Below are 25,700 nucleotides of genomic sequence, written 5' to 3' on the forward strand. Positions count from 1 at the left end.
TCCCTGGTGGGCTGGGGAGCACATCTGGAGTCACTGAAAATTCAGGTTTCAGAGTAGCAGCCATGTTAGTCTGTATTCGCAAAAAGAAAAGGAGGACGTGTGGCACCTTAGAGACTAACCAATTTATTTGAGCATAAGCTTTCATGAGCTACAGCTCACTTCATCGGATGCATTCAGTGGAAAATACAGTGGGGAGATTTATATACATAGAGAACATGAAGCAAAGGGTGTTACCATACACAGTGTAAGGAGAGTGATCACTTAAGGTGAGCTATTACCAGCAGAAGAGCTGGGGGAGGGGAGGGAGAAACCTTTTGTAGTGATAATCAAGGTGGGCCAGTTCCAGCAGTTGACAAGAACATCTGAGGAACAGTGGGGGATGGAGGGGGGGGAATAAACATGGGGAAATAGTTTTAGATCTCTATCAAGCATTCTTACAACTACAATACCAACCTGCTGAAGTGAAGAAACAGATTGACAGAGCCAGAAGAGTACCCAGAAGTCACCTACTACAGGATAGGCCCAACAAAGAAAATAACAGAATGCCACTAGCCATCACCTTCAGCCCCCAAATAAAACCTCTCCAACGCATCATCAAGGATCTACAACCTATCCTGAAGGACGACCCATCACTCTCACAGATCCTGGGAGACAGGCCTGTCCTTGCTTACAGACAGCCCCCCAGCCTGAAGCAAATACTCACCAGCAACCACACACCACACAACAGAATCACTAACTCAGGAACCTATCCTTGCAACAAAGCCCATTGCCAACTGTGTCCACATATCTATTCAGGGGATACCATCATAGGGCCTAATCACATCAGCCACACTATCAGAGGCTCATTCACCTACACATCTACCAATGTGATATATGCCATCATGTGCCAGCAGTGCCCCTCTGCCATGTACATTGGTCAAACTGGACAGTCGCTACGTAAAAGAATAAATGGACACAAATCAGACGTCAAGAATTATAACATTCAAAAACCAGTTGGAGAACACTTCAATCTCTTTGGTCACTCGATTACAGACCTAAAAGTTGCAATTCTTCAACAAAAAGACTTCAAAAACAGACTCCAACGAGAGACTGCTGAATTGGAATTAATTTGCAAACTGGATACAATTAACTTAGGCTTAAATAAAGACTGGGAGTGGATGGGTCATTACACAAAGTAAAACTATTTCCCCATGTTTATTCCCCCCCTACACCCCTCACTGTTCCTCAGATGTTCTTGTCAACTGCTGGAACTGGCCCACCTTGATTATCACTACAAAAGGTTTCTCCTTCCCCCCCAACCCTGCCGCACTCCTGCTGGTAATAGCTCACCTTAAGTGATCACTCTCATTACAGTGTGTATGGTAACACCCATTGTTGCATGTTCTTTATGTATGTAAATCTCCCGGCTGTATTTTCCACTGAATGCATCCGATGAAGTGGGCTGTAGCTCACAAAAGCTTATGCTCAGATAAATTTGTTAGTCTCTAAAGTGCCACAAGTACTCCTTTTCTTTTTGAAAATTCAGGGTCTGTGGTCGGAGCAGGAAATGTCTCTGCATATCAACATACTGGAGCTTCAGGCCATCTGTGATACTTGTCCCACCTTTCTGAACTGCATCGGGGAGCCATCATTTACATATTTACCAATGATACTGCTGTGATACATTACGTGAACAGACAAGGGGAGCACAATCCAGGGTGGTTAGGTTATGGCAGTTCTGCATCGAGGAGGCTATCACTCTAATAGCCGACCGCTTTCCCGAGGCCTAGAATCATCTCGCAGACCATCTCAGAAGAAATTTTTCCCTGAATCACGAGTGTTCCCTGAAGACAAGCATCCTGCAGGTCATCTTTGCAGCTTGGGGCATTCCAACAACCAACCTGTTTGCTACAAGGGACAACAGGAAATGCCATCTGTTCTGCTCTCGAGGGGAATTCTGTCCAGGCTCCCTGACTGACACCTTCCATCTCAGCTGACATTAGCTCTTCTGTATGTTTTTTTCCCAATCCCAGTCGTACAACAGATCATCCTCAAACTGAAAGCAGATCAGGCCATCCTTATCCTCCTTGTACCAGCATGGCTGAGGCAGTGTTGATTCTCCAACCTTGCGCTTGTCAATTCAGCCTCCTTTATCCCTTCATCTTCAGCCTCCTTTATCCCTTCATCTTCAATTCAGCCTCCTTTATCCCTTCATCTTCATCCTGACCTACTCACTCAGAATCATGGTCTTGCCTTGCATCCCACACTCAGCTCCCTGCAGGGAAGAGTATAAAAATATTGCTCGGGCATGTAGGAAAGATATAAGGAGGGCCAAATCGCACCTGGAGCTGCAGCTAGCAAGAGATGTCAAGAGTAACAAGAAGGGTTTCTTCAGGTATGTTGGCAACAAGAAGAAAGCCAAGGAAAGTGTGGGCCCCTTACTGAATGAGGGAGGCAACCTAGTGACAGAGGATGTGGAAAAAGCTAATGTACTCAATGCTTTTTTTGCCTCTGTTTTCACTAACAAGGTCAGCTCCCAGACTGCTGCACTGGGCATCACAGAATGGGGAAGAGATGGCCAGCCCTCTGTGGAGATAGAGGTGGTTAGGGACTATTTAGAAAAGCTGGACGTGCACAAGTCCATGGGTCCGGACGAGTTACATCCGAGAGTGCTGAAGGAATTGGCGACTGTGATTGCAGAGCCCTTGGCCATTATCTTTGAAAACTCGTGGCGAACGGGGGAAGTCCCGGATGACTGGAAAAAGGCTAATGTAGTGCCAATCTTTAAAAAAGGGAAGAAGGAGGATCCTGGGAACTACAGGCCAGTCAGCCTCACCTCAGTCCCTGGAAAAATCATGGAGCAGGTCCTCAAAGAATCAATCCTGAAGCACTTACATGAGAGGAAAGTGATCAGGAACAGTCAGCATGGATTCACCAAGGGAAGGTCATGCCTGACTAATCTAATCGCCTTTTATGATGAGATTACTGGTTCTGTGGATGAAGGGAAAGCAGTGGATGTATTGTTTCTTGACTTTAGCAAAGCTTTTGACACGGTCTCCCACAGTATTCTTGTCAGCAAGTTAAGGAAGTATGGGCTAGATGAATGCACTATAAGGTGGGTAGAAAGCTGGCTAGATTGTCGGGCTCAACGGGTAGTGATCAATGGCTCCATGTCTAGCTGGCAGCCGGTGTCAAGTGGAGTGCCCCAGGGGTCGGTCCTGGGGCCGGTTTTGTTCAATATCTTCATAAATGATCTGGAGGATGGTGTGGATTGCACTCTCAGCAAATTTGCAGATGATACTAAACTGGGAGGAGTGGTAGATACGCTGGAGGGGAGGGATAGGATACAGAAGGACCTAGACAAATTGGAGGATTGGGCCAAAAGAAATCTGATGAGGTTCAATAAGGATAAGTGCAGGGTCCTGCACTTAGGATGGAAGAATCCAATGCACCGCTACAGACTAGGGACCGAATGGCTAGGCAGCAGTTCTGCGGAAAAGGACCTAGGGGTGACAGTGGACAAGAAGCTGGATATGAGTCAACAGTGTGCCCTTGTTGCCAAGAAGGCCAATGGCATTTTGGGATGTATAAGTAGGGGCATAGCGAGCAGATTGAGGGATGTGATCGTTCCCCTCTATTCGACACTGGTGAGGCCTCATCTGGAGTACTGTGTCCAGTTTTGGGCCCCACACTACAAGAAGGATGTGGATAAATTGGAGAGAGTCCAGCGGAGGGCAACAAAAATGATTAGGGGTCTAGAGCACATGACTTATGAAGAGAGGCTGAGGGAGCTGGGATTGTTTAGTCTGCAGAAGAGAAGAATGAGGGGGGATTTGATAGCTGCTTTCAACTACCTGAAAGGGGGTTCCAAAGAGGATGGCTCTAGACTGTTCTCAATGGTAGCAGATGACAGAACGAGGAGTAATGGTCTCAAGTTGCAATGGGGGAGGTTTAGATTGGATATTAGGAAAAACTTTTTCACTAAGAGGGTGGTGAAACACTGGAATGCGTTACCTAGGGAGGTGGTAGAATCTCCTTCCTTAGAGGTTTTTAAGGTCAGGCTTGACAAAGCCCTGGCTGGGATGATTTAACTGGGAATTGGTCCTGCTTCGAGCAGGGGGTTGGACTAGATGACCTTCTGGGGTCCCTTCCAACCCTGATATTCTATGATTCTATGATTCTATGATCTCACTGTGTGGCTGTTTTGTGGTTGAACGAGAATGAAAAGTGTTGTTTGGCAGCCATTCTGCAGGTTCTATTAAATAGAAAGCCCTGTACCAAAATCACCTGTTTGAGAAAATGGAAGCATTTTTTTGGTGTGTTCATTGGCCCACAGAATTCAACTGATGCTGGTCTCTATCCAGGACATCTTAGAGTACTTGCTGTGTCTTCGGTTGCCTGGTGGTGCCTTTAGCTCTTGAGGTCACACCTGGTAGTGATTTCAGTGTTTCATCCACCCATTCTTGGAAGATCAGTCTTTTCCAGTGCCATGGCAGCAAGATTCTTTAAAGGCCTTCTTCATCTCCATCCTCCAGTGTCTCAAAACCAGTTCCTCTGTGGGACCTTAATACTTTCCCGGTGGACTTAATGGGACCTCCATTTGAGTCTCTGGCATCTTAACCCTTTCTGCTTTCTGTCAGAAAACTGCTTTCCTGGTTTCAATAACATCTGGAAGGGGAGTCTCTGAGTTGCAGGCTCTGAGAGCCTCCTTATACAGGGTTCTCGAAGGACAAAGTGCTTTATGGCCAAACCCAATATTTTGTCTAAAGTGGTCTCCCAGTTTTATTTGAACCAGGTGGTATATGTACCCATGTTTTCTCCTGAGCTGCAATCAGCTCCGGAGGAGCAGTATCTCCATACATTAGTTGTCAGATGATATCTTGCCATTATACCATTACTGCATCTTCCAGAGCTAATGCAAACTTTGAAAGGGCGGTCCAGCAATCCTTAGTTACACTCTGAGCCCCGCCTCCTGTGGATACTCCTTGTGCATCACCTATGTGGAATACTCGGTTGCATGTAATTGAAGAAGAAGAAACCAGTTACTTATTGTAACTGGTTCTTCTAGATGTGATACAGACATGAATTCCACGACCCACCCTCCATCTCCTTTCCATCAGAGTCTGGTCTCTGGATGTTCGTTGCAAAGGAACTGAGTGGGGTTGGGGCGGCACTGCCTTCAAAAGCCTGGAGTGATGCTATGGCTATGAGGCGTGAGCGCTGCCCTTCTGCAGGTACTGCTACAGAAAATTCTCTTCCTCTGCTGCACTGGGTACACACACGCCTAAGTGGAATACACACGTCTGCATCACATCTTGAAGAATCAGAGTTAGTAAGTAACCTTTTCTTATACTCAAGCCACAGTGGAATTCTCAAAGTAGGTGTTCCCCTGCCCATCTCACTTGTGCAGGGCCTGATCTGGTTGATGCACTCAGAGCATGCTGAACCCACACAAAAGGGTAAGCAAGTCATCACCTGATAGCCTGGTGTTTACAGCAAGCACCAGGAGTGTAGGAAACGTGTTAGAGCAGGGTTATGAAAACAGGTCTCCCACACCCCCAAGTGTGTGCAGTGGGCTATTGGGGGCTGGACTTGATGGCCTCTTGAGAGCCCTTCATTCCTATAATTTTAAAATGGGGTAGAGGAGTGTCTCTTCAATTCTTTGTGAGAAAGAGCTCACCTGGTTTGGGTACCTAAATCCAGGAAAGGGTTCAAGGCTAAGAATCCTGAGCAGAGATAGGCGCATCCTTCCAGCCTCTCAATTTGGTATGTAAATCCCTTTGTGAATCTGGGCCCTAAGCCCTCTGCATTTCACTCCTGGCCAGCTCAGGCAGTTCCCTGCTCAGCTGCTGGCTTCTGAGAATCTGGTTCATAGGTGCTTAACTCTACCCATACAATGCATGGGGAGCCTGACAACCTAACTCAGGATGTGAATTTCACTGTGTGGCAAGGTGCCTAGGAGTTAAGTGTTGCAATGCCAAGATCCCCTGCGTGAGCACAACTATGCAGGACTTAATCCCTGCTCACTATATTTTTGGGCCATTGCTGTCATTCACAATGGCTGCCAGAGAGTATGCATGCCTCAGTATGTTGGACTGGTCCACTGACTAACCATCTTGCTATACAACTCTTGGGGAAGTACTTTATGTACATCTTTGGAGGGAGCTTGCATGGACAACCATAGAGTCATAGAAATGTAGGGCTGGAAGGGACTTGGAGAAGTCATCAAGTCCAGCCCCCCTGCTCTGAGGCAGGACCAAGGAAACCTAGACCATCCCTGACAGGTGTTTGTCCAACGTGTTCCTAAAAACTGCCAATGATGGGAATTCTACAACCTCCCTTAGAAGCCTATTCCAGAGGTGAACTACCCTTATAGTTAGAAAGTGTTTCCTAATATCTAATGTAAATCTCCCTTGCTGCAGATTAAGTCCATTGCTTCTTGTTCTATATGAGCAGCTGGTCCCTGAGCCAGCTGCTTGGGCGGCCCTGGGATCAGCCACACTGGCTGCTGCAGAAGTCATGGAATCCGTGACTTCCGCAATCTCCATGGCAGACACGGAGCCCTAATTATTACCAACTTGGAACACAAATTTGTTCTCCTTGACTAGCTTTATAGCTACCTCTTCTCTGCCCCTTATTATTATGGTTTCTACAACAACAGACTTCAAGCATACTGCAAGCAGAACCTAGAAATGAATGTTACAGTGGAAAATGTGCTCCAGGTAATTGTCCCTGATTCATTTTAATTAGTCATTGGTAGTCTTAAATACAGTAAATATTCAAGAAATTCAAAGGGTCCAGCAACACCAGCCAGAAGGGTCTGTGATTTATTCACATTCTTAGACAAAAATAATTGGCTAAACTGCAGTTAAGATTGTAGGGATGCTATAGTTTTTGGGTGGAAAAGCATTAGAATGCCATGGAATTGAAACAATTTGTAAACAAGAATATGCGAAATTTGAAAGTATGGGGATGAGTTAAAACATTTGATGTTTCTAGGCCAAGCTGTTATACAGATGTGACTGGGGAAAGTGTATTAAAATTTTTACAGAGTAAGTAATACTTGTGTTCTTCTTCAGAGGCTTCTGTGCATCCCTACTTGCAGGTCTGACATCCTCTGGCTTCAAGTTCATGGAACCTCTACTACAGCTGTATCCAGTGGGGCTGCATAAGCCCTCCTAGTGATGTCAGTGCTCAATATCTGAATCTATATAAGGCAGTGCAGACCCCAGTATCTTCATTTCCTTCTCCTCTCCTGTGCAAAGCAGTAGGATCCTCGCTGTGTGTGACTTTCTGTCTAATTATTTAATAGACCATCTTTGCCATCTGAATTTTCTTGTATTCGCTTTAATTATAAGGAAGAGAGAATAGTGTAGGAGATTGATCTGGTGTTGGTCCCTGCAAAGATGGCTGGAGTAGAGCCCTAGAAAGGCTGTAAGAATATCTGACAGTCTATCTGAAATCAGACATGTATGTTTAATGTCTGGTGTGCTCAGGTGAAGCTCACACTCCATCACATTCATCCCCAGAGTATGCCATGATCAGCAATTGAGTCTAAAGGCCTATCTGTCTTTCAAACCAGTGACACTCTGACAGCACAGGCCCTGCTATCAGGCTGACAAGGCAATAAAATCTGGGCCCACAATGACCCTCCTTGGCACAAAAATGCACTACTATTAAATGAGTGAAGCCTTGGAACCTGGCTCCAGCCTCTTCACTGGCCTCAACTTGGGCCTCTAACAAGGGTTCCAGTGCCAGGTCTGTGCCTCAGGCAGCACTGACCTCCCCTGTGAAGCATTATCAGGCGTTTTCATCTGCATTGGCACTTGTGATGCGGATAAGTTTGACTCCCCAAATGGTATTAGTTTCGAGACCCGTTTATTGAGAGAACATCCTCAGCTGTTGAAGATCCTTCTATGGCACCTGCTGCACCATCCTAGGAATATACACCATCTGCACAGAAGAAACAAGGGAAGGAAACCATAGGTCTGGTTCTGGGGAAGTGAAGAAGGAAAGAAGAAATTCCCCAGGTTGATTTTGGAGAAGGTCTCAGCTCCTAAGTTGTCACTGCCCCTGCAACAGCTGCAGACTTCCCCAGTTCATGTTCCTGGTAGTCCAGCAACTTTTCCCAAGACTGGTCAACTAGTCCACATACAAGATTTTTGCTTCACTGGTGCACGGTTTGGCTTTGGAACTTACTCCTGATTCATCTCTGGAATTCCTGTTCATTGATGCCCAGGATCTCCCTTTTGCTTCACTCAGGCCCCCTTTGAGTGAACCATCACCATCAGCCTTCTTACACCTCTTCAGTTCCACAGAGCACTCTGTCTTCCATGATATCAGGAGTTCACAGATGTTGCTGTGGCATTCCTTCACAAAGCCTTAAGGACACTACTTGGTGGTGCTTGAACTGTGTGGTCTCTGCTGCATTAGAAAAGATAAAGGGTACTAAATCTGCTCCCTGGGCACAGAATTTCCTCGCTCAGTAGGAAATCATATTTGTTGGGATCCAAGTGTATTGCCAGTTAGTAGGCAGTGACAAGATACTAACAGTACACGCTCTGGGATGCAATTGTTCTGTAGTTGATTCCTAAAGATCAGGCTAAGGCAGCAAAGGATCTTGCCACTGAAGCAGAAGTATGGCCTGTCATTCCCCCCATGCAGCCTATGACACCTCTGCCCCTTGCAACAGAGCCATGGCCACAGAGATATTCATGAATTAAATCCTCAGACTTTACCCCAGAATCACAAGTGTGAATACAGAATTTGAAAGTTAAAGCCATTTTACTGAAAAAAATCAACAAAACCTTAGAGGTTTTTGTGGTAAGATGAGACCCTGAAACATAAACCAGAGACCGGTATGAGACCTAAGGCCTGAACTAAAGTAATGGTCAAGACTTTGCTAACATAAAGCAAGTTAAGCTGTGAGCCAGAGGCAGGCTCTGCTCACAGGAGCTGGCAAGAACAAGGCTAATGTTTCAAATATACATTGAAGGTACGAAGCACTAGTAATATAGACATGTGCCAGGACAGTACCAGAACATTCCGGTACTAGCACATTCCACATGGATAACAAGGAACATACTGACCCATCCTAAAGACAGGGGCAGGAGGGTAATATGGTGGATAGAGTTGTTTTGTTTGAACCAACATGTACAAGGTGAGAGGCAGCACCTAACACATAGTGGGGTTGCACCTCTATACGTCAGAGTAATGTGTAACTTATTTGTACCGTGAGCTGTAGCTCACGAAAGCTTATGCTCAAATAAATTGGTTAGTCTCTGAGGTGCCACAAGTACTCCTTTTCTTTTTGCGAATACAGACTAACACGGCTGTTACTCTGAACCCTGAAGGGTTGTCTTTGTCTGGCCTAGGGGGCAATGGAGAGTCCCACCACTGACTAAGCAGGTCCATTGTCAGGGGGTACATATTTGTAGTATGTCCTGTAGAGTCTCTGGGAAACTATTACTGTGCTTCGTTTGACAATAAACCTGGCCAGGTGCCTTCGTACCTTATCAGAGTCTGTGGTCACTGGGGATTCTCTCGGGGTCTGCTGTGTCAGCTACCTGCTCAGAGCTGAAGCAGCACGCAGAGGGAACGCACACATGCAGCTGACTGTTATCAACATTGAACAGAGCAGAGCACCACACTGGTGATATCTGACAACATTGGTGTGGTGACACCCCAGTTGGGAGCCGCATTCCAGTTTCTTGCACGCTCTTCTCTTCATCTACCACCTCCACGTCCTTTAGAGACTTCACAAAGCCAAGTATGAAATCACATCAGACTGCTGGGTACTGAAGACTACACATCAAGGTTACTCCATACAGTTCTTCACCATCCTGCTTCCCAGCCCCTCTTCTCAGTTCCTCTTCACAGATCCTTTGGAAGATAGATGGCCTGAAGTCTGAAGAGACACATCAGAACCTTCAAAATGAGGATGATCACTATGGCAGTGGTTCTCAACCAGGGGTCCGGGGCCCACTGGGGGGCCAAGAGCTGGTTTCAGGGATTCGGTCAAGCAGGCCCAGCATTAAACTTGCTGGGGCCCTAGGCAGAAAGACAAAGCCCCACTGTATGGGGTTGAAGCCTGAGGCCCCAAGCCCTACACTCCAGGGGCCCAAGCCCCACCGCCTGGGGCAGATGCCAAAGCCTGAGCAACTAAGCTTTGCGGGGCCCCTTATGGTGGGGGACCCTGGATAATTGCCCTGCTTGCTACCCCCTAATGCTGGTCCTGGCTTTTATTTGCAGAAAAACAATTGTGGCACAGGTGGACCGTGGAGTTTTTTTAGCATGTTGTGGGGGCCTCAAAGAAAAAGTTTGATAACCCCTGCTGGTTCGTCATTCCCCCTCCCTATTCCAAAGAGACTGAAGGCTTATCTACATGAACATTGAGTTCTCAGCAAGCTGGGGTGAAAATCTGTCCTGCACTAGTGTGCCACTCACTAAGTATTCATGTGGACCCTGCTGCTGTGCACGGAAAGTTCCCTGGTACACTTTGATCTACCCCACTTTGAAACAGGAGTAGATTAAAGTGCATTAGGGAACTTTTAGGGTGTGTCAGCAGGAGCCCTACGGAAACTTACCCCACACTAGCATGCCGCACACTACGTTTTCACCCCAGCTTGCTGCAAATCATTGCTCATATAGACAAGCCCTGATGCATGATTCTTGATTTGAAGGACACCTACTTTCACAGACATAAAGCAATCACATAGGAAATGCATGAAGTTTTGCATAGGTGAAAAGTTTTTACAATACAGCGTTCTCCGTCAGCCTGTCAACAGCACTAAGAGTGTTTACTGAGCACCTGGCTGTGGTGACAACCCACCTAAGGAAAAGAGGAATATATGTTTTGCCATATCTATACAACTGACCTCTCAAAGCCAGATCATGGCAGGAGCTCTTCTGCTCTTTGGTCCTGACCTGCCATTTAATCAAGACTTTGGGGCTCAAAATCAAGTGGGGCATGTTGAACTGTGCCCTTGTAAGAGCCTCACTTTTATTGGCACAGTCTGAGACTAACCTGTGAACAAGATGTTGCTGCCAGAAGACAGATTTCACAGTACCGGTCAAACTCTGCAAACCTTGCAATATCAGCTTTACCAAATTATCTGGTTCTTTCTGAGGCTCATGGGACTTAGGCAAGAGCTAGGCATTTGGACACCCCTGGTAATGCAGCAGTGTGCCTGCCCACAGGCAGTAAGATAGGCATCTAGGGAACTTTTAGTGCAAATACCTGAGTGCCAAGTGAGTTCAGGCGCTTGCAGGGTTTGGCAGGGGGTTGTGCATCACAGTGGTGCTGAAAGCAGGACTTACGTGCCTAAAATAGGGACTTATGCACCTAATTCCTTTCATGCATTCAGGCCAAGGCAACTAGACCAACATGAGTGGTCTCTGGAAACATCGTTGTCTTGCCATCTCTTCTGCACGTAAACATCTGTGCTAAAATGCTTTGCTATCAAGGCAGAAAGGGTCAGGAAGAAGGAGTCTGTCAGGGTCACATTCCTCCTGGACTGGAGCAAGAACTTTGTACTTTCCTGGCAGTACTTCGTACCCTGAGAGAGGGTAAAAACTCTTGTCATTGCTCCAGAGTGTCTCAGAGCACTGGTATGCCAAGCTGTTGCATCCTCCTTTGAGCTACCATGTCACGTTCTACTATCTCCTGATCTTCTATCTCACGCTGGAAGAGAATTCTGCATCCAGATCTAGTATCCCTGCATCTGACTGCCGGGCTGATAGATTCTTAACCAACTCTGACCTGTCTTGTTCTGGAAGAGTGAGAAAGATTCTTCAGTCTAGAAAACGTGTGACACACATGTACTGTGTTCAAAGTGGAAGATATGCTCCACTTGGGGAATGGCTGAAGGATTGTTCTAGAGTGCTCCCCTCCATTCTAGACCACTGCCAAAAGGAGACCAGTCTGTTCGATGCATCCCCAAAAGTCCATCAGGATGCAGATTCTGTATGCCAACTCCATCTGCAAGGGTCTAGTGTGGTTGGGCGGTTCATTTCCCCCACAGTCTGCAATCACACATTCCATCTAAGGCTTTGCCAACACCTTTCTCTTGTGAGGGAGCCTCTTTCTGCATGGGACTTGCACTGGGTGCTAGCAAAGGTCATGGAACCCCACCTCTGAACCACTGGCAAACTGCTTTTTGGACTATCTCTTACAAAAAAGCCTTACTCAATGCCATTATGTCAGCTTGGAGGGTCAGTCAGTTGCAGATTTAATGGTGACCTAGCTTTACACATAAGGCTGAGGGATTTCTATAGCCACACCCAAACTTAATTGCTAAAACAGTGATGGATTTTCATATTAACCAGTCTGTATCCCTTCTGGTTTTCTTCCTCAAAACTCACACCACTCCCAGAGGACGCATATTTTCACACATTGAATGTGAGAAGGGCACTCTGTTTCTGTCCAGAGAGAACTAAGCCCTTCTGAAATAGCGCTAGGCTAATTTAGCATATGGGAAGAGGTACAAGGGACAGGTTGTTTCTTTTCGCAGGTTATCCAAGTGGATCATCTTGACCATTTGTTTCTGTTACTCTTGGACTAAGGTTCTCTTGCCATTATGCATTACAGCCATTTGTGTGGCATGTTCAAGCTGGTGCCCAGTAGGGAGTTCTGTAGAGCACTCATTTAGAGTTCAGATCACATCTTAGCAAGCACTGTTCCTTAATCTTGACCTCCTGTTTGGAGGCCGAGACTGGGAAAGTAGTGCTACAACTTCTCTTCAGCTGCAAACTCCTCAGCCTGCCTTGCATCTCTGTGGGTACTGCTCGCTAATCTCCTGCAAATGGGAATGCACAGAGGACCTGGAAGAAGAAACTTATAACAGTTGTTCTTTGAGAGTTATCTTTCTGCATTTACGCTTCCTGTCCCCATTCCATTCAGAGTTCTCATCATACTTTGGTATAGAAGAAGAAGCCGAGGTGGTTGGGTACTGGACTTCCTTCTGTAGGCTTAGGAGTTGAACATCAGTGTCAGTAAGGGGTGCTCATGCAGACCCAGTGGACACTGGTTTGGTAGAAGTTCCATCAGCAGATTGTTGGGAGCATCAAACCCACAAATGTGAACGCAGAGAGGCAACTTTCAATGAACGACAGTTACCATAAATAAACTATTTTTTCCTAAAGATCATGGACCAGATCCTCTGCCCTGGTCCTGCTCATTTTTTGCTGCCCAGGTGGTGCAAAAGAGCCAAAATCTAGCCAACTAAGAATTTCCCTGGTAGAGGGAATCCTCAGTTGGCAAAAAGTTAGCAGTGCTCCCTCCTACGTTGACTGCTCCCCACCCACAGCCTAGGGTATTGCTTTCCCTTTGCCTGCACCAGTCTCATTCTGGCACCTGAGACAATCTGGCTCCATGCATAGCCTAAGTCATCTCCAGACTTCCATAAAAATTACCTTCTGACAAGAACCACACACAACAGCCAAAATCCAGTTCAGAATGGAAAGCTGGTGGCAACCTCAAGTTTAGGGAAATGACCTTCTCTGCATAAAATCAGCACTTGTCTGTGAGTTAGACTTTTATCAGAAGAAGAGAAGAGAAGAGAGTTTTAACTTTGTTCTGCTCTAGATTTTAGAGGCAGCTGACAAGACACAGGCTCTGGACATGAAGAAGCACTGCCTACATATCATTGTTCACCAATTCACCAAGGTTGGTTGGATCTTCTCTGGGTTTCTGGGAATCTGTTGTCCTCTGTCACTACCATGGCTGAGAGCAGCTTAATCTGGGCCTTCATTTATGTCTTCTTGCTCCACAGGACAGCTTGCTATGCTTATAACTGGGCATTGTTACTGACAGACATAGTGTGGACAATACCTGGTTTTCTTGTCTTCTTTTATCTAAAGGAACAGCTTTTTGGAGACATGAAGACCTACCAAAACAGAGCAGATATTCAGAACTCCCACCATTTCCTTGTCCTTTTCTTTCTGAAATATTAGCCCTTCTGTGCCACACCAGTGCTGGGTTCTGATATGTATGACAAGATATGTTTGACACGTATTGAATGTACAAGCTTCTTTCTCTCTCTGGCAATTATAAATGTGATACTCAATTTTCTGGTGAAGAAAGTACTGTCTATGTGGTAGTGGTAATGGTAATATTACATAATTTCATAAAACATATCATCATGTTCATAGATCATAGACTATCAGGTTTGGAAGGGACCTTAGGAGGTCATCTAGTCCAACCCCCTGCTCAAAGCAGGACCAATCCCCAGTTGTTCTGGCTGGATCTTCTACAGCCTCCATATTTGTGAAACTTAAATATGGATTATTGTATACAATAGTGAGAAAATGTCAAAAGACTGAAATTCAAATTCCCGTTAGTTCGTGTCATATGATATGTGGTCCCTTATTGATGGGAATATTGTTATTCAATACATTGTGTGTCCAAACAAAGAACCCCAACCACTAAGAGGCAGAGCAGACGTTGGTCTGAAAGGTGAACGTTTTAGAAAGTTATGAGCAAATGAAAACAGGAGTTAGAATGGAAAACCGCACTAATTCTTCTCTACCTTTGATTCTAGTCTTGCACTGACTTCCCTTCTCCACTGAAGATCGTCTTTTTTTTTTTTTTAAGGCGAGACCAAATACTATTCAGCATGAGCTTCCACTTCTACTCCTCCCCCTCATTTGTTCCCATCCTGCACCATCTCTCCGTACATCCCAGTCTTTGACTCAGCAATATGTCTCCTGCTTTCTTTCTCTAACCCCGCACCTAGCACCTTTGACCTACTCTTTTCTCAAAGGTAGATCTCCCTCACTGACCTCATCCTTCCACCTCCCCCTCAACCACTCTGTCTCCAACATACCATCTCCTTTATTGTTAAAAAAACACCCTTGATTCCCTCCTGCACGTCTTCTCCAACTGCTGTCCCATCTCACTTCTTCCTTTTGCTGCTGAAGCACGTGGTTTACTTCTTTTGTCTCATCATCTCCATCTTCATTCTTAATCCCCTACAATCTGGCATCTGTACCTCCACTGGATGCCCTCAACAACGTCAACGGTGACCTCTTCCTGGCCAAATCCCAAGACCACGCTGCCTCTCTCCTCCTTCTCAGTCTTACACCACCATTAACTCAGTTGATCCAGTCCCTCCTCCTAGTGATTCTCCTTTCTTGGCTTTATAGCGCTTGTTTACATGATAACATTGCCACAGTTTAACTGATGGTGTGAATTTCAATAGATTCAGTTAACCCGATATCGACACTATTCAGTATAAGAGTGGCTTTTTATGCTAATAAACTGAATAGGAAAAGGCTTAGTTCAACCAAAATGAGACACTTTTAAACTGGAACAAGAGTGTCCACATAAGGGTTTGCTCTAATTTAACTTAAACCAATGCAATTTACCCATGTAGACAATGCCTTGGACTTGGTGCTCTTCTGGTTCTCATCTTACACCCCCAGCCACTCTTCAGTGGCTACTTTGTGGACTCTGTCTCCCTTTCAGTGTCTGTCAGAACTACATTCTTGGCTCCCTCCTCTTCTCGCTCCCTGTCTCTGTACAACTTTATCTGGTTACACAACTTTAGCTGTTGCCTCTCTGGTGAAGATTCACAAATTCATTTCTCCACTCCCGAGCTCTGCCCAGTACATTATTTCTGATTGCCTCTCTGCCATCCCTTCCTGAATTTCCAGGTGTCAGAAAAATCAGCATGAGTAAAACTGAGCTCCTTCCCTTTCTCCTGAAGCCTTCCCCTCTCCCTCCCTTTGCTGTCAAGGTTGCTTTCTCTTTTCTCTTTCTGCTGCAGTATCTCATCCCTCGTATTACTTTGGATTCCTCTTCTCTGTCCCTCCACCCCACCCCAAATTGATGCTATCACTAAATCCTGCTAGATTGCCTCACAGCATCTCTAAAACATGCTCATCCTTCTCCGTTCCCACCTTGAAGTCCACAGGGTTCCATTCTTGTATTGTCATCTGTCACCTTAACTTCTGCAACAGCATCCTGTCTGGCCTGCCTGACACCCACGTCCATCCAAAATGCCTTCCTTGCCTGCTATTCTGATAGCATCAAGCCCCTCCTCATCCTTTGGCTGGCTTTCCTCTCCATTTCTACAGCAAAGCCAAGCTCCTTGTCTTCTTGTTAAGGCCTTGCACAGCGTGATTCCCACATGTGCCCACAGATCTTTCTGCTCCCCCTCCTTACTGTGCTCAAACTGCCTGATTCACTAAGTCCTTAGTATCCTTTCTCCATTCCCGCCTTCCTGGCTTTCCCCAGGTGGCTTCCTACACACAGAGGCCCATCCCTGACCTGCTCTGCAGGACCTCCACCTTCTCCTCCTTCAAGTCCTTCCGTTAAAACAGACTACTTCCAACAAGCCTGCAAACCCTAGTCCTCCCTGCAGAGGAGTAGTCATAGAATCCTAAAAAGAAAAGGAGTACTTGTGGCACCTTAGAGACGAAGAAATTTATTTGAGCATAAGCTTTCCGATGAAATGAGCTGTAGCTCATGAAAGCTTATGCTCAAATGAATTTGTTAGCCTCTAAGGTGCCACAAGTACTCCTTTTCTTTTTGCGAATACAGACTAACACGGCTGCTACTCTGAAACCTGTCATAGAATCATAGAGTATCAGGGTTGGAAGGGACCTCAGGAGGTCATCTAGTCCAACTCCCTGCTCAAAGCAGGACCAACACCAACTAAAATATCCCAGCCAGGGCTTTGTCAAGCCTGACCTTAAAAACTTCTAAGGAAGGAGATTCCACCACCTCCCTAGGTAACGCATTCCACTGTTTCACCACCCTCCTAGTGAAAAAGTTTTTCCTGATATCCAACCTAAATCTCCCCCACTGCAACTTGAGACCATTACTCCTTGTCCTGTCATCCGCTACCACTGAGAATAGTCTAGAACAATCCTCTTTGGAACCGCCTTTCAGGTAGTTGAAAGCAGCTATTAAATCCCCCCTCATTCTTCTCTTCCGCAGACTAAACAATCCCAGTTCCCTCAGCCTCTCCTCATAACTCATGTGTTCCAGTCCCCTAATCATTTTTGTTGCCCTCCGCTGGACTCTCTTCAATTTTTCCACATCCTTCTTGTAGTGTGGGGCCCAAAACTGGACACAGTACTCCAGATGAGGCCTCACCAATGTCGAATAGAGGGGAACGATCACGTCCCTCGATCTGCTGGAAATGCCCCTACGTATACATCCCAAAATGCCATTGGCCTTCTTGGCAACAAGGGCACACTGTTGACTCATTCAGCTTCTCGTCCACTGTAACCCCTACGTCCTTTTCTGCAGAACTGCTGCCTAACCATTCGGTCCCTAGTCTGTCGCGGTGCATGGGATTCTTCCGTCCTAAGTGCAGGACTCTGCACTTGTCCTTGTTGAACCTCATCAGATTTCTTTTGGCCCAATCCTCCAATTTGTCTAGGTCCCTCTGTATCCTATCCCTACCCTCCAGCGTATCTACCACTCCTCCCAGTTTAGTGTCATCTGCAAACTTGCTGAGGGTGCAATCCACACTATCCTCCAGATCATTTATGAAGATATTGAACAAAACCGGCCCGAGGACCGACCCTTGGGGCACTCCACTTGATACCGGCTGCCAACTAGACATGGAGCCATTGATCACTACGCTTTGAGCCCGACAATCTAGCCAACTTTCTACCCACCTTATAGTGCATTCATCCAGTCCATAGTACTGGCAAGAATACTGTGGGAGACGGTGTCAAAAGCTTTGGTAAAGTCAAGGAATAACACGTCCACTGCTTTCCCTTCATCCACAGAACCAGTTATCTCGTCATAGAAGGCAATTAGATGAGTCAGGCATGACTTGCCCTTGGTGAATCCATGCTAACTCTTCCTGATCACTTTCCTCTCGTGTAAGTGCTTCAGAATTGATTCCTTGAGGACCTGCTCCATGATTTTTCCAGGAACTGAGGTGAGACTGACTGGCCTGTAGTTCTCAGGATCCTCCTTCCTCCCTTTTTTAAAGTTGGCCACTACATTAGCCTTTTTCCAGTCATCCGGGAATTCCCCCGATCGCCATGAGTTTTCAAAGATAATGGCCAATGGCTCTGCAATCACATCCGCCAACTCCTTTAGCACTCTCGGATGCAGCGCATCTGGCCCCATGGACTTGTGCCCGTCTAGCCTTTCTAAATAGTCCTGAACCACTTCTTTCTCCACAGAGGGCTGCTCACCTCCTCCCCATGCTGTGCTGCCCAGTGCAGTAGTCTGGGAGCTGACCTTGTTTGTGAAGACAGAGGCAAAAAAAGCATGGAGTACATTAGCTTTTTCCACATCCTCTGTCACTAGGTTGCCTCCCTCATTCAGTAAGGGGCCCACACTTTCCTTGACTTTCTTCTTGTTGCCAACATACCTGAAGAAACCCTTCTTGTTACTCTTAACATCTCTTGCTAGCTGCAACTCCAAGTGTGATTTGGCCTTCCTGATTTCACTCCTGCATGCCCGAGCAATATTTTTGTACTCTTTCCTGTTCATTTGTCCAATCTTCCACTTCTTGTAAGCTGCTTTTTTGTATTTAAGATAAGCAAGGATTTCACTGTTAAGCCAAGCTTGTCACCTGTCATATTTACTCTTCTTTCTACACATCTGAATGGTTTGTTCCTGTAACCTCAATAAGGATTCTTTAAAATACAGCCTGCTCTCCTGGACTCCTTTCCCCCTCACGTTGTTCTCCCAGGGGATCCTGCCCATGAGTTCCCTGAGGGAGTCAAAGTCTGCTTTTCTGAAGTCCAGGGTCACATTTCCTGAAAAAGACCTCATGGAGCTAACAAGCATGCTATTCTTCAGTACACATTCTTGCTGCTTGTTACCTCACCCCTCGGTCCCCTTACAGACTTCGTAATAACATCCTGAGAGTTGGCACTACGGGCGGAGTAAGGGAGCATAATGCCCCAACCCATGCAAGTCATGCAGTACCTACCTTGATCTTGAGTCTGGGCACAGGGTAAAGAGAAAGGGCAGCAGAGATGGCTGGACACAATGGGAGGAGTATGCTGCATCTGCTAATGGGTGATGCATTGCATGGAGGGGAGTGTGCAGCAATACAAGAGTTGTGAAAGGCTTGTTAGTTACCTTAATGTAAGAGTCATTGGCCAGGGAGTGTAGCCTAGTGGGAGGGCACTCACTGGGGAGGTGACCCATGCTCTAGTGATTCTTTAATTGTTTATCCAGAGTGGAATAGCTTTATCAGGAGAGACTGAGGAAGGCACACATCAAAATGTCCCTTAGCCCAGTATTTAGAGCCTGCACCTGAGAGGTGGGAGATTCTTGTTCAAATCCTTTCTCCGTTTCTGCCTGAAAGGGGAACTGATCCTGGGTTTCGCACATCCCAGGTGTAGAATCAAATTAAATAAAAATCTTAAATGAATCCACATGTTCCATAGAATCTCTGTGGATAGTAATTCCATGCTCTAATAAGAATATAACAGTAAGGATCTATTATCAACCACCCAACCAGGACAGTGACAATGACGATGAAATGCTAAGGGAGATTAGAGAGGCTATCAAAATAAAGAACTCAATAATAGTGAGGCATTTCAATTATCCCCATATTGACTGGGTACATGTCACCGCAGGACGAAATGCAGAGACAACATTTCTCGATACTTTAAATGACTGCTTCTTGGAGCAGCTGGTACAGGAACCCACAAGGGGAGAGGCAATTCTTGATTTAGTCCTGAGTAGAGCGCAGGATCTGGTCCAAGAGGTAACTATAACAGGACCACTTGGAAATAGTGACCATAATATAATAACATTTAACATTCCTGTGGTGGGAAGAACACCTCAGCAGCCCAATGCTGTGGCATTTAATTTCAGAAAGGGGAACTATGCAAAAATGAGGAGGTTAGTTAAACAGAAATTAAAAGGTACAGTGACTAGAGTGAAATCCCTGCAAGCTGCATGGACACTTTTCAAAGACACCATCATAGGGGCTCAACTTAAATGTATACTCCAAATTAAAAAACACAGTGAAAGAACTAAAAAAGAGCCACCGTGGCTTAACAACCATGTAAAAGAAGCAGTGAGAGATAAAAAGGCATCTTTTAAAAAGTGGAAGTCAAATCCTAGTGAAGTAAATAGAAAGGAGCATAAACACCGCCAAATTAAGTGTAAAAATGTAATAAGAAAAGCCAAAAAGGAGTTTTTGAAGAACAATTAGCCAAAAACTCAAAAGGTGGTAATAAAATGTTTTTTAAGTGCATCAGAAGCAGGAAGCCTGCTAACAACCAGTGGGGCCCCTGGACGATCGAGTTAAAAAAGGAGCACTTAAAGACGATAAAGTAATTGCAGAGAAACTAAATGAATTCTTTGCTTCAGTCTTCACGGCTGAGGATGTTAGCGAGATTCCCAAACCTGAGCTGTCCTTTGTAGGTGACAAATCTGAGGAATTCTCACAGATTGAAGTGTCATTAGAGGAGGTTTTGGAATCAATTGATAAACTTAACAGTAACAAGTCACTGGGACCAGATGGCATTCACTCAAGTGTTATGAAAGAACTCAAAAGTGAAATTGCGGAACTATTAACTATGGTTTGTAACCTGTCCTTTAAATCAGCTTCTGTACCCAATGACTGGAAGAAAGCTAATGTAACGCCAATATTTAAAAAGGGGCTCTAGAGGTGATCCCGGCAATTACAGACCAGTAAGTCTAACGTTAGTACCGGTGCAAATTAGTTGAAACAATAGTAAAGAATAAAATTGTCAGGCACATAGAAGAACATAAATTGTTGTGCAAAGGTCAACATGGTTTCTGTAAAGGGAGATCTTATTAATCTATTAGTGTTCTTTGAAGGGGTCAACAAACATGTGGACAAGGGGGATCCAGTGGACATAGTATACTTAGATTTCCAGAAAGCCTTTGACAAGGTCCCTCACCAACGGCGCTTCCGTAAATTAAGTTGTCATGGGATAAGAGGGAAGATCCTTTCATGGATTGAGAACTGGTTAAAAGACAGGGAACAAAGGGTAGGAATAAATGGTAAATTTTCAGAATGGAGAGGGGTAACTAGTGGTGTTCCCCAAGCGTCAATCCTAGGACCAATCCTATTCAACTTATTCATAAATGATCTGGAGAAGGGGGTAAACAGTGAGATGGCAAAGTTTGCAGATGGTACTAAACTGCTCAAGATAATTAAGACCAAAGCAGACTGTGAAGAACTTCAAAAAGATCTCACAAAACTAAGTGATTGGGCAACAAAATGGCAAATGAAATTTAATGTGGATAAATGTAAAATAATGCACATTGGAAAAAATAACCCCAACTATACATACAATATGATGGGGGCTAATTTAGCTACAACTAATCAGGAGAAAGATCTTGGAGTCATCGTGGATAGTTCTCTGAAGACGTCCACACAGTGTGCAGTGACAGTCAAAAAAGCAAACGGGATCTTAGGAATCATTAACAAAGGGATCGAGAATAAGATGGAGAATATTTTATTGCCCTTATATAAATCCATGGTATGCCCACATCTTGAATACTGCATACAGATGTGGTCTCCTCATCTCAAAAGAGATATACTGGCATTAGAAAAGGTTCAGAGAAGGGCAACTAAAATCATTAGGGGGTTGGAACGGGACCCATATGAGGAGAGATTAAAGAAGCTAGGACTTTTCGTCTTGGAAAAGAGGAGACTAAGGGGGGATATGATAGAGGTCTATAAAATCATGAGGGGTGTGGAGAAAGTGAATAAGGAAAAGTTATTTACTTGTTCCCATAATATAAGAACTAGGGGCCACCAAATGAAATTAATGGGTAGCATGTTTAAAACAAATAAAAGGAAGTTCTTCACACAGTGCACAGTCAACCTGTGGAACTCCTTGCCTGAGGAGGTTGTGAAGGCTAGGACTATAATAGGGTTTAAAAGAGAACTAGATAAATTCATGGAGGTTAAGTCCATTAATGGCTATTAGCCAGGATGGGTAAGGAATGGTGTCCCTAGCCTGTTTGTCAGAGGGTGGAGATGGATGGCAGGAGAGAAATCACTTGATCATTACCTGTTAGGTTCACTCCCTCTGGCGCGCCTGGGATTGGCCACTGTTGGTAGACAGGATACTGGGCTGGATGGACCTTTGGTCTGACCCAGTATGGCCATTATTATGTTCTTATGTTGAGCATGGTAGCCACTGGGCTAAAAGTTACAAGGTGGGCCCCTCCTCCTGTGTTTCTTGCAAAAAACAGCATAGGTACCTGAGTCCAGAAGAAGATTCCTGGCTGTGAATCATTAGCAGAGATAGGCACCTCCCTGCAGCATGGACTTAAGTGCCTAACTTTGTAAGAGGAGCGGGGCTTAGGACACACCCTTCTCCTCATGATTTCCCATTGGCTAATTGAAGCAGCTCCTGGCTCACCATGCTGGCTTTTGTGGATCCTGCTCTTAGGCACCTAGATCTCCCTATGTCTCGCATCGGGAGCCTGGGCACCTGATTTAGGCTTTGTGAATCCCTGTGATTTTCTAGGTGCCCAGAAGCTAGGCAAGGCAATGCTCCGCATCACAATGCCCAACTCCTAATTCCACTCAGATACTGCATCTTGCCATTGCCTTAGCCAGACTCTTTGTCTGAGGGAAGAGTTCTGGGAATGCAGGTTTTTCAGCTAGGATAGTATGGATGCTGTGCTTGTTAACACTAGATAGAAAGGCCTGATTTTCAGTACATAGATAAGCATTAAACATATACATATTTTATCCATCTACAAACAAGCAATAGCTTACACACCCCTCCCCCAAAGTTTGACTTGCCTGTGGCTAGGTAAGCATACTCCAGCTACATACCACATGCAAATTGCAGGGCTCATGTCTCATGCAGGACTCATGACCTGAGGTCAGGTCAGAATTGAAAACCTGCTTCCGCTATGACCATAAGCGGTACAACCTGTACTGGTCAACTTCAAGTGCTGGGTGGTGGTTAATTAACCAAGAAACCTCAGGAAGCGCCAACGGCTTCGGGCCAATGAGCGCCTGAGGAGAATAGTGGAACCCTTGATGGAGGAAATGCCATCAAAAGGCAGATGAGCAAATTCACTCAGTGTTTTTGCCAATGATATCCACACAGGACAGATTGGGCTCTTCAGCTGTGGCTGATAACCAATCTAGGAGTGGAGCCCTGAAAGCCAGGCAGATGGAAGATCTCTTCTGCACTGGCAACTCCTGCAACATAGCTGAGTCCAAGTGTATCCACTCCCGTCCTTCCTTTGGTTCAAACCAGTGAAGGAGGACGCTGACACATGGGCAAAGCAGTGCCTCCATATCAACTACCCAGGCTATTGCAGCCACATCACACGGAGAGGACACTCCATCCTTGCTGGCAACCTGGACACAACACAGAAGGTGACAGTTATGGGTAAAAAGCTCTTACTTGATTGGCATAGAGGGTTCCAAGAGTCACCTTCGACGATGGGAAGAATCACTGCATTCCACTGGTCAGCCACCACCCACCACAAAGCCAGGCAGCCCCCCAGAAAGTTAGGTGCTGGCCCACCATGGTCTGTCCACGTCCTGAGGTGCGTGGGGCTAGACCAAAAGTTGAAAGGCAGATGGAAATCTGGCACCTGGCAAAAATAAGAAACCAAGAACTTTCTGCCTGGGGAGCTGGAATATCAGGACCATGTGTCCAGGATTGACAGGCGATGACGACCTACAATACACAAGCAGTATACGGAAGTCAGCTTTGCTAGACCGTGAGCTGTACAAACTCAATGTTGACATTGCAGCACTTCAGGAAACAAAACTTGCAGATGCTGGTTCTGTCCAAGAGGCCAGTTACACCTTCTTTTGGCAAGGTAAAAGCAGTGAAGAAAATACTCTTCATGGTGTCAGTTTCGCTGTGAAAAACAAGTGGGTAAAGCTCTGGAGACACCCATTGGGAAATCAGAGCGTATCATCTCACTTAAACTTCAGACGACCATCGGCTCTGTGAACATCGTTAGTGCCTATGCGCCAGCACTCAAATATATCCCCGAGGAGAAGGATACATTTTACAACTCTTTGCATCAAGTCATCAAAAGAATACCATCAACTGAGCAACTGTTCCTCCTTGGTGACTTTAATGCAAGAGTCGGTGCAGACAACTACTCATGGCCAGATTGCCTGGGACATTTTGGCATTGGCAAGATGAATGAGAATGGCCAACAAATTCTTGAATTCTGCGCCCAAAACCAAATATGCATTTCCAATTCATATTTTACAGGAAAAGATCGCCACAAAGCATCATGGCGACATCCGTGATCAGACCACTGGCACCAATTAGACCTTGTTATCGTCAGGAGGAAAGACCTACCCTTAGTGGAGAACACTCACACGTTCCACAGTGCTGATTGTGACATTGACCACTCCTTGATTATTGGCAAAGTGAAGATTACAGCCAAGAAACTACATAGAGCAAAACCTAGGAGCAAGCCCAAAATCAATGCTATTAACACCAAAAACCAGAGGAAATGCCAGGAGTTTGTGAATGCTGTTGAACTTAGCATGCATGGGAGGTCATTAGCAGAGAGTGCAGAGCAATTTGGGCAAGATTTAAGAACAACAATCCATGAAACAGCTTGAGCTACATTCGGGGGGAAGAGACCATCAAAAAAGGACTGGTTTGAAGAAAATGAAGTGGAACTATTATCTCTCATCAACATTAAGAACAGTCTATCTGGAACAGAACAAGAAGCCAACAGAGAGCACCAAAGTGAGACTTCAACATGCAAAAACTGAGGTGCAGTGAGCAAGCAGACACTGTGCAAATCATTACTGGATCAAGATCTGTGAAGAGATACAGACAGCCTCAGACACAGGAAACCTCAAAGTCATGTATGATGGCCTGAAGAAAGGTCTAGGTCCCACTGTCAACAAGGTTGCCCCTCTCAAATTGCACAGCGGCGAAATCATTACAGATAAAAGCAAGCACTTGTTTCATTGGGTTGTACACTATTCAGAGCTATATGCACAAGAAAGAAACATCACCAGCGAATCACTGGACCAAATACCAACTCTACAGGTCATGCCAGAGCTAGATGTGGAGCCCACTGTAGAAGAACTAAGCAAGGCCATTGATTTGCTATCAAGTGGCAAGGCTCCTGGAAAAGATGGCATCCCAGCGGAAATCTTCAAGTCTGGGAAAGACAGCCTATTACCGTATCTTCATCAGCTGCTACTTAAATGCTGAAAAAAGGGTGAGGTACCACAAGAGATGTGCGACACAAAAATCATCATTTTGTATAAAAATAAAGGCGAAAAGGGTGGTGCAACAGAGGTATCTCGCTACTAAGTGTAGCAGGAAAAGCTTTCACAAAAGTCATCTTAGTGTGCCTACAACAGCTGGCGAATTGTGTCTACCCTGAATCACAGTGTGGATTCAGGGATGGAAGATCAACTATAGACATGATATTTTCTCTGCAGAGAGCAAAACCGACCATTGTACATCACCTTTGTGGACCTAACCAAAGCATTCAACAGTCAGCAGAGTAGGTCTATTTGCAATCCTAGAAAAGATAGGTTGCGCACCTGTTAAGTCTTATACGTTCATTCCACAACAACATGAGAGCAGCTGTCCAGTTTGAAGGGTCCACTTTGGACAGTTTTTTGAGATGAAAAGCAGAGTGAAGCAAGGATGCGTTCTTGCCCCTACACTCTTTGGAATCTTCTTCTCGGTACTCTTGAATGGCGTGTTTAAGGACATGAAAGATGGAGTGTATCTCCACACAAGAGCAGATGCCAAACTCTTCCACCTGTCCCGACTTGTCGAAG

General features: G+C 45.5%; 1 protein-coding gene across 4 annotated transcripts in view; it reads left to right on the forward strand.

Moving 5' to 3' along the window:
• Nucleotides 1-25,700, forward strand: part of LZTR1 (leucine zipper like post translational regulator 1) — a 277,700-nt gene that overhangs the window by 237,532 nt on the left and 14,468 nt on the right. For 2 of the 4 annotated variants that reach the window (XM_074936115.1, XM_074936111.1), the window contains 2 exons: nt 6,596-6,701; nt 13,565-13,645. The exons of the other annotated variants lie outside the window; for them this stretch is intronic. In XM_074936115.1, coding sequence (XP_074792216.1) covers nt 6,596-6,701; nt 13,565-13,645 — 187 coding nt within the window. The remainder of the gene's footprint in view (nt 1-6,595; nt 6,702-13,564; nt 13,646-25,700) is intronic. 4 annotated transcript variants of the gene reach the window in all.

Source organism: Natator depressus, chromosome 21 (genome assembly GCF_965152275.1).
Source record: "Natator depressus isolate rNatDep1 chromosome 21, rNatDep2.hap1, whole genome shotgun sequence".
Taxonomy (NCBI): Eukaryota; Metazoa; Chordata; order Testudines; family Cheloniidae; genus Natator; species Natator depressus.